The sequence below is a fragment of the Atta colombica genome, unplaced genomic scaffold (assembly GCF_001594045.1).
Source record: "Atta colombica isolate Treedump-2 unplaced genomic scaffold, Acol1.0 scaffold74, whole genome shotgun sequence".
NCBI lineage: Eukaryota > Metazoa > Arthropoda > Insecta > Hymenoptera > Formicidae > Atta > Atta colombica.
The window spans coordinates 170117-180642 of record NW_017259566.1 but is presented as its reverse complement, the minus strand read 5'-3'; the positions used below and the strand labels follow the sequence as shown (position 1 = coordinate 180642).

The 10526-nt window shown below is 31.4% G+C and overlaps 1 protein-coding gene across 1 annotated transcript in view; it reads left to right on the top strand.

Annotated features, from left to right (window-relative positions):
* The window catches only part of LOC108692511 (phospholipase A1 member A-like), a gene marked incomplete at its 5' end in the record, with an annotated part of 59588 nt that overhangs the window by 20418 nt on the left and 28644 nt on the right, over positions 1-10526 (top strand). The window contains 2 exons of the mRNA XM_018200804.1: positions 50-250; positions 335-494. Of these exons, the coding sequence (XP_018056293.1) occupies positions 50-250; positions 335-494 (361 nt within the window). The remainder of the gene's footprint in view (positions 1-49; positions 251-334; positions 495-10526) is intronic.

Here is a 10526-nt window from a genome sequence, read left to right as displayed (position 1 = left end):
TATTATAATATTATTATATTATTATATACTTTTCAATATTTTTGTATAGGATTGGATCCTGCTGGTCCCCTTTACAACTTTCTTCAACCTCATCTTTCGCTCTCTGATGCCCGTTTTGTGGATATCATACATACGGATTATGGATTTTATGGTATTGCCAGGACTACAGGTACAGTGGACTTTTTCCCAAACGGTGGTGAACGCATACAACCTGGCTGTCCACAACATCCTAAATTTTATAGCAAAGATGGTATATATAGTTTTTCTTATTTAGAATTTGCAGTTAAACAGATTGAACCTTTTACAGGTTTTCTTTTTGTCATTTCATTAATAGATTTCTGCAGCCATCAGCGTTCTTGGAAATTCTATGCAGAATCTCTGATCAACGAATCTGTCTTCCTGGGTGTACAATGTTCTTCATTATCTCATTTGGCTTCCGGCAAATGCAATAATAATACGCAGATTATCATGGGATATGCCACTCCAAGCAGCGCGTCAGTGAAAAAGTTTTGAAATAAATGATATTTAAGAAAAACATTATTATTTTATAAAATTATATCTTAGTAAACAATTTCTTACATAGAATTTTTTACATAATTTACTTTCTATATATAAGATGTCTCGCGAGACTTTTGCTATAATTCACAGGAAGGTAGATGGGAACGAGATGAATACAAAGTCCAATACCGTTTAACGATATTTGATGATAATCGAGATTTTAGTTGTTTTTCATTTACACCGATTCTCATAATTTTCACTTATGACATTATAATTCAGTGCGTCCCTTTTGCATTCTGACAAATGAGATTCAACTGGTTTTTACCCATCTGCACAAGATCGAGACCATGTACTTTAGTGAGTCTCATAAACTCATTTCAAAGAGATTATGAACCTGTGTTGATAACTTTGTTATGTGATAACTTTTTACCAAAGTAGTGACGTCATTAATCTGAGTATAAAATACTCACCTCACTTCAGACTCAATTTCACTTATGTGTAAATGGAAAGCAACTATTAAATTTTGTAATTTTACTAATGACAGCACGCTGAGAGAAACCGACTACTTGAGGTATAACTTAATCCAGTTTATCAAGTATTGGCTGCCGGCAGCGCGTTGAAGGCAAAAGGGGAAGTGCGTTACTGTCCTGCATCGCTCACATGTCTCATCGCATCGCGTTAAGAGACTCGAGGCTGCTACGCATATTCGCGATTATAATATAATGAGACTGATTATAATACATATGAGGAGCAGACTTTCAAAATCCATTTTGTCCAAAATTTTGTAATTTCCAGAAAACGAGAAAGAACGAAACTCTGCATACAAAAAAATACACACTTTGCAGAAAATACGGTAAATATACATTAAAAACGGTAAATATATATTAAAAACAATGGATTCATCTTCGAAAAAAACAATGGATTCAATGCTTTAACCTTGATATATATTGTCATGATCTTGAGTGTCCTCCAATGAGTTGTGGTAGGCGGTTGCTATTCGTTAAAAAGTTATAAACAAAAAAGTTGACAATATAAATGTGTATTTAATCGTATAAATTGTAATTATATAAATTGTATTATACAATTCAATATTTTCAATGATTTAAAATTTTTTGTAATATAATAAGATAGTACAATAAGGGTTTGCTATATTTATGTACGATCCATTTGTAGTATAAGACTCATTAGTTTATAATTTTTGTTTTTAAAGTCAGAAACCTATTTTAAAACAGACAATTTTTAAAAAGGGATTCATATTTTTTTGAGCGAAAAAATTGATTTTTTGGGAAATTTTTTTGATCAAAATCAATACATTTGAATTTTGGAATATTGTTTTACTATTTTTAAATGTAGTTACAGTTTTTTTTATTATTTTAAATTTGAGTCAATATAACGCTGGTTATCTCTCTTCGAACATAGTATCGCGCGAAATATCACTGATTGGCAAGATATCTTCCCGGTCATCTGAAATATAAAAGTCCGATAGCGTTTAATTTTATTTACATATAGTTATCGTTAGATGAACAAGCAAAAAAAAATTTATAATTGTGAAAATGATGTTTTGTCAAATAAAAATCATTGATTTCACTCTAAAAATTGGCTGAATTTTTTGCTATAAAAATAAAAGTAAATAACGAATTGTTTTTTTTTTTTCATCATAGGAATGAAGGAATATTTTCTTAACATGCAGTTCAAAGCGGAAAATTATCGGTCTATTAATTTCGTAGATATCAAACCAGTGATGGAAAATTACGAAAAACGTGTTTAAAGTTTCGAGAAAAACGCGTTTGAAGTTTCATGTGTAGTTTACAAATACAAATCGAACATTTACAATTACATTTTTTTACTAATCATACCAGAGCCATATAATAATCTTTCTTTTTGTTCAAAGAATTAATTTTTATTCAATTGTTGCTCTTTCCGACAAATCTGAGCTTCTTTGGTCACTTCGAAGTTTTATCTCGCCAATTTCTTCAAGCATTGCTCGTCACGCACAGATGTGAATATTTTTGTTTCATATTCGTCTGTTTAATTCTATTACTGAGCAGTGTCAATTTTGCCACTTTAGATTAGAATTGAGTACTTAAAGGCCTGTCTACAATAATCGTAAAAAAGTAAGAGTAAAGTAGGGACCAATTATATCGAGTATTCTCCTCGCATTTGATTATGTGATCGATCAATTTTTTATTCTTTTCATAGCCATAGCTGTGAGATAGATCTTCGAATTATAGATAAAAGCTGGTTTTTAAGAAATTCTCTTTTGTTTTCTGTCTCCTCGGAGCAATAATTCTATTCGGGCTGAGCAAAAACCGGAGCAGTTACCGCGTGCGCTAAGTTGTATACTTGTGCGCCGAATTGGTCTATTACTTATAACTTTGCCAATTTACGAATTTCAATTTTAAATTTGCTGTATTTAACACATATTTTCTACTGTATTTATAATACATATTTTTAACATTTCGTACTATAATATTCCGTTAAAAAGAAAATCGGTTCTTTTGACTCAAAAATGAAAGTCTCCTCTTAAAAAATTGCAAAAATAGAACTAATTCTATCCTTAGAAAATCACTGAAAATCTATCGTAATTAATAGTATATTTACGGTAGAAGAAATTTTAAGTTCACTATCATATAATTATAAAAAAAACTCTTTGTTGTTAATCGTATTAACGATATTTGACATAATATTGTACTTTTTCGTTATAATTACGATAGATTTTCAATAATTTTTTAAGGATAGATTTTAATAAAACTTGCATCTTTATTGATATTATATCATATTCTTATGTTCTTCTAACAACAAATAATAGAGAAATGTTGGAGATATTATTACTTTCGTATATTTTTTCTTAAACTTTTTCCTTTTGATTTAAAGAAGCGGCAGATAGAAATTAATTCGATTTTCCGTATAAATTCCACAAGTCTCTATCGCTTTCTTTCTTTCGACATTCTTATTCACAAAAGTTTATTGTTTGTAAATCTTATTTTTGCAATGTTATTTTATATATTATAATCGGTCTTATTATATTATAATCGCAAATGTGCGTAGCGAACGCGATGCGAGTCTCGGCGTGATGCGATGATGTGTGAGCGGCGATACTGAGCTTTTGCTTCTTCAACGCATTGCCGGCAGTACTTGATAAACTGGCTATATGAGCCATCGAACTGGCTATCGAGCGGTCGAAGTGGTTTTTTTCGGTGTCTGTCTCATTAGTACAATAAAAAATTTCAATATTTCGATTATTATTAGTAAATATCGCTCGTAGTGGGATTTTTTATTCATTTTAATCTTATCTATCTTTCTGTGAGTTATGGCAAAAGTCTTCCGGGACCCTGTATTCATTTTATAATATTAAAAAAATTTTTCAGACTTTTTTTGTAAATTGGAACACGTTTTAAAAATGCCGAAAAAATTTCCATCTTCTCTAAAATTTTTATATATCTTCTTCTTCATTTAAGATTGCCTATTGTCCTATGTGTGATTATTCTTCAACATTCTCTTGTGAAGATGATATTCAGCTCTCGTGCCATTTCTTAGGTTTTTCTGGAGATCGTGCTGCATTGAGTTTTTCGAATTAATTAATATGCAGCAGACGCTTGGATATCCTGACATGATCTTCTTTATTCTTTTCTCCTATTCCTTGCCTAGCATACAATTGGGTATGTCACAGATTTCTCTTATATCATTTCTTGTTTCTCTGATGATCGTACAGTGTGGGCGATCTGGCGCAAGATTCGCATTTCTATTGTCCTAAGTAATCACTTGGTTATTACCTGTGCTGAGGAAAATAGTTAGTTGAAATAGAAAATAATAAATACATTTTTTCTGTGCAGCGAAATAATAGAAATAGTTTAAATAGAAATATTTATTGTATTTAAAAGATGCATCTATACAAATACTATTTCAAATAGGTATTTTGCATCGTAAATGTAAAAAAGGCAAATAGCATTTACTATTTACATCGACGTTTACTTCAAATAAAATATTTATTTGACACATTCGTTATTTCATAATTAAATAAAACATTTCTATTTTTTTATTCCTTATTTTCTATTTACTATTTCCTATTTCTAAATGGAAATAGGAAAAGCAAAATAAGAAATAACGCATATTTCAAAGATATGCAGGATGACCCATACATTTTGCGTGACACCCATTAGTAGTAGATTCCTGAACATTATTTCGAAAATCTTAATACTAAAATATCGAAATATTGTCAAAATTAATAAATTCAAAATTATGAAAGACATTTATACATTTTCCAATCATCCGGACAAGTTTTTCAAGTTTCGATATTGATCCGATCCAACATCCGTAATTTTGAATTTGTAAATTTTAATATCGTATTCATGTCCAACGCAGTAGAAACTTTTAATTTAATTAAATAAATATAATTAAAAGCTATTTGTTTTTTAAATAGTTGAATCATTAATGAATGAATTCACATCTTTTCCATAATAGACCCCATTTATATTTAACCACATTAATCATCTTATTAACAATAGCTGATACTATTATAAAAAATCTTTATGAAGATTGAAAGTCTTAATAACATATTTAATTTTGACTGTAATAAAACTTCTCTGTTGCAATAAAATTTCTCTATTATTTCTCTTAAAAGTAAACATTGAAATTAAAAAAAGGCATTTTAAGGGGATTCACAATACATTTATGACTTCTAATTGGAATTATAAGATAACGTTAACTTTTTTTACAAAAAATATTAAATCTCGTCAGAAAAGCCATTTTTTGAACATTAAATATCAATTCTCTTGGAAATCTAACGTGTTAGAATTTTTTGGTTTACGACATTGCTTTTAACATATAAAAATCTCTAAGAAACACTTTTAAACACTTTTAAAAACACATTTAGTATAAGATATATATACATTTATTTATTTATTACTATTCTATTAGGTGTACAACTTTGCTTCCGCCGTTTTTTTCCGAAATTCGAGGCTTTATTGTAAAAAACTGGTTATACATTTATGATTCAAAGTATTGTCTATCGCTGGCCACTACTTTCTCCCATCTTTCGGGTAGCGTACGAATCCCGCGTCGAAAAAACTGATCATCTTTTGAGGTTATTCATGAATCGATTCAATTTTTTACTTCTTTATAAGAGCGGAAGTGCTGGTCAGCCAGGCCGTGTGCCATTGATCGAAACAAGTGATAGTCAGAGGGAGCAACGTCTGGAGAATACGGCGGGTGGGGTAGGATTTCCCATTTCAACGTTTCCAAATATGTCTTGACCACTTTCGCAACATAGGGTCGAGCATTGTCATGCTGCAAAATCACTTTATCGTGTCTCTCATTGTATTGCGGCCGTTTGTTTTTCAATGCTCGGCTCAAACGCATCAATTGCGTTCGATACCGATCGCCTATGATTGTTTCAGTCGATTTTAACAGTTCATAATACACTACGCCGAGCTGGTCCCACCAAATACAGAGCATGACCTGGACGTCAAAAACACCGTTCTTGAAGCGTTGAAACCATTCACGACACGTTCTTTCACTAAGAGCGGTCTCACCATAAGTATTTGAGAGAATTCGATGAACCTCAGCCGCAGATTTCTTCATATTGAAGCAAAAAATTAAAATCTCCCGCAAATGACGAGAATTTGGCTCATAAACTGACATTTTCAATCGAGAATAACTTTATGATGCAGACACAAATTGACTAATGTTTCTATGGGGTTATGTTGATAGATGCCCAAGTTTATTGTATGACATCTATGATCTATTTATTTCGACCACCACTTACCGCTAAAGCCATCTATAGGAAAACGGCGGAAGCAAAGTTGTACACCTAATATTCACCTGGGAAACTCATTAAAAAATAATACGTTTGAAAAGTGTGTATTATTGAAAGCAAATAAACGAATTGTATAAAATTAATTATGTTGTCATAAATTTATTACTAGCAATAGAAGAGATAGAAGGAAATTATTGTTTATGGTATAACGTATTGAAATATTAGGTGTACAACTTTGCTTCCGCCGTTTTCCTATAGATGGCTTTAGCAGTAAGTGGTGGTCGAAATAAATAGATCATAGACGTCATACAATAATCTGTCAACATAACCCCATAGAAACATTAATCGATTTGTGTCTACATCATAAAGTTATTCTCGATTGAAAATGTCAGTTTACGAGCCAAATTCTCGTCATTTGCGGGAGGTTTTAATTTTTTGCTTCAATATGAAGAAATCTGCGGCTGAGGCTCATCGAATGCTCTCAATACTTATGATGAGGCCGCTATTAGTGAAAGAACGTGTCGTGAGTGGTTTCAACGCTTCAAGAACGGTGATTTTGACGTCCAAGGTCATGCTCTGTATTTGGTGGCACCAGCTCGGCGTAGTGTATTATGAACTGTTAAAACCGACTGAAACAATCACAGGCGATCGGTATCGAACGCAATTGATGCGTTTGAGTCGAGCATTGAAAGACAAACGGCCGCAATACAACGAGAGACACGATAAAGTGATTTTGCAGCATGACAATGCTCGACTCCATGTTGCGAAAGTGGTCAAGACATATTTGGAAACGTTGAAGTGGGAAGTCCTACCCCACCCGCCGTATTCTCCGTTGCTCCCTCTGACTATCACTTGTTTCAATCAATGGCACACGGCCTGGCTGACCAGCACTTCCGGTCTTATGAAGAAGTAAAAAATTGGATCGATTCAAATGCATAGCCTCAAAAGATGATCAGTTTTTTCGACGCGGGATTCGTACGCTATTCGAAAGATGGAAGAAAGTAGTGGCCAGCGATGGACAATATTTTGAATCATAAATGTATAACCAGTTTTTTACAATAAAGCCTCGAATTTTGGAAAAATTCGGCGGAAGCAAAGTTGTACACCTAATAGTAAATAAAATGAGACAAGTAAGCCGAATGGGATTTAAAAGAATTCATTTTGGCTAAAAACGAATTCTTTTTACACAAATTGAATAATGACTTCTCATTACGACTTGTAATTTGAAAAAGGAGCATAAAAATCTATGTCAGTTATTATAGTAAAATTATAATTTATCAATTTGTTAAGACAGTGATAATATATGTTTCAATCCTTTATTCAGTCATCTTCAGTAGTCTAACAATTTAAAAAATTTTTCTTAATTCTTTTTCATTTTTTATATTCAATCCAGTTTTTTTTATTTAATAATCCCATTTTGTTTATTGGAATGATTGATATCTTTATTATTTTGGAGCGATCATGTAAAAATTATTTCTTAAGTGTATCTTATTAAGCTACTTAAATTAACAATTAACACTTTTCATTGCAATAAATTGTGTATGATTTATGCCAGATTCTTGTATCAACTTGGAAAATAAATTATTCGTGATAAATATTTAATTTAGATGACACCTCGATTTCAATGTCCTTTAGATATGTTGTAGAGGAGAGTATTCTGAATAATTCCCCATAAAAATTAAGTGAAAGACAATATTGATTTAGAAGATTCAATAAATTAAAGTTTCTAGTTAATAAAGTCATAGCATATGACTTTCCATACGAAACTACTTATACCCCACCCTCTCCCCTGCTTGGGGGTGCGCGACTTTTCACTCCATCTCCTCTCCTGCATCTCAGATCGTACAACTTTTCGAGATTTACTCTCTGTTTCGTCACTCTCGGCGCGTCGCAGGCGAGCACACGGATTCGTGAAGTGTGTGCTACTGATTTCGCCAGACCGCCGATTCTGCCGTCTGATTCTGTATCGCCACTGTCAACACAGAGTTTTTCAGGAGCCTTAACGTTAATTTGTAGTATCCTGTCAACATATGTTTTGTGTCTTGTATGCTTTGTTGGTATCTAAACATGTCATGTACCAGGAGGCCCATTTTTGCTGCAGCTCATTCGTTCTTATCATTCCTCTTGTACATATATAAATATGTAATCGCTATATTTCATGTTCTCTTTTTTATATAAAATGACCTCATATCATATCTCAAATGACCTCGTATCCTTATAAAGACGTGTTCTTGACAGAATTTTAAGATGATTTTTCCTTTACGAAAATTTTCGACGCTTATTTTTTGAATTATTAAAATTATTAGAAAATTAGCGAATTACAGAAGGTAAACAGAGGCGACGCACTCACCGTTCAACGAGAATGATCACGAGGGGCTCTACTCATTCAGCTGTTTAAAGCCATAGGATTATTTTGCTTTACTTAATGCACGCACACTCTCTCTCTCTCTCTCCTCCCCCCCGTCTCCTCCTCCCCTCCCTCTCTCCCCAAAATCGATGGTATAGCATCTGATGGCTTATGGTATCTTGGTCGATAACATAAGAATGATTTATAAAGAACAACTTACAAATGATTCTGTCGGTTTATTATAATATTATTAATTAGTATCGGTTAATTATTCAACTCAACATTACTTGGAATAAGAAACGTGTTACATACATAATTCGATGTGACCCGACGCAAAGACTGAGCTCGATGATAACAATCAAGCAAATTAAGGTTGTACATAATCTGTTTAATTGTTGTCGAGCTCAGTCCAGCTCAATTTTTGCGTCGGATCATGTCGGATTGTGTATATAATGCGTTTCTTATTCCAAATGATGATAAATTATAAGAAGAACCTGTCCAGCACACACGGAGTATAGTTATCTGAAAATAACACATAATATATCAGAATGTTATATTGTTGCAATATTAATATAATATTTAGTCAATATTTAAAATCTTTATTTTAGTAACAATAATATAAAACGCTTGATTAATCGCTTTGACAAAGCAAAACAATAAGATGACGAAAGAATGACCAAAAACGAACACAAAAATTGTTAGATTACAATAAAAATGTATATTTGAGATACAAAATATCACTCAATTCTTATACATTAAAACGTTTTGACTTACAGAGTCTTCTTCAGTTAACAATACAATTAACCTAATTAATCTAACTGCAATTTAAAAACGGAGCTAATGTTATAATTGTATCATAAGCAATTAAAGTTATCCCACCATGTTCATAAGAGTATCGTCATGATGCTATACGATATAACTAAATCCTCATCAGGGCACAAGAGTGAGATCACGTTAAGTCCAAAGAAAGAAATCAAATGATAAAAAATAGTAATAATCTGAGAACGAAATTTATTAAAATTATGTAAGAATTGTGATGAAAAAGAATTAAATATCAAGTAATCAAATTATTATTATATTTTACCATATATTCATGATGTGGATTAATTAACATAAGCTGTCAGAACCTTGCTAATAGTATATAGTGAAATTATATAATTCAGAATCATTGTAATAGTGGAATAGTGACGTAGACTAACGCTAACGAGTAATAACAACGCATGTATATAAAACAATGAGTCGAAACAATATTAAGTATAATAACCAATAATATCTAGACTTTAGAATAAACGTTACATGTAAGCCAATCATTTAAAATAAGCAATCAATTAGACTCCTTAGAAATTTCTTTAAGAATATCAAAATAGGAACCATATCAATTCCATATTTTTTTTTACAATTGATACCTTTTCTTTGTTCTTTAATATCTCTGTAATCAATTTCTTGTTATAATTATGTTCTAATATTTTCTCAATCAAACATGTGATCATATTCCAACATGTGATTAGTGATAACAGAATGTCTGAATGGATCTAATTTTATATTGTTACAATAACTTTGATTCTCGTTCGCAATTTTCTCTTCGTTTGGCCCATGTGAGAGACATCGCAGTATTTATAATCAATTCTATGTATTACATAGTTTATAAAAGCTGGATTTTTTGTCTTTTTGAACTTTAACATACTTATTAAGTTTGTTAATTGTGCAATGATAATGTCATTGATGATTTATTAAATATTGATAAATATTTTCTTTTCAGTAATACGCTTATATATAGAATTAATATATAGAATTACCTATCATTAATTCTTTCTTAATAAGATTTAATAAGATTATCTGTTCTTTTCTTTTCTTCCTTTCGACTCTCTATTGAAAAAAGTTGATTTATTTTACCGCATATATTTTTAATCTTTTATTTATATTATT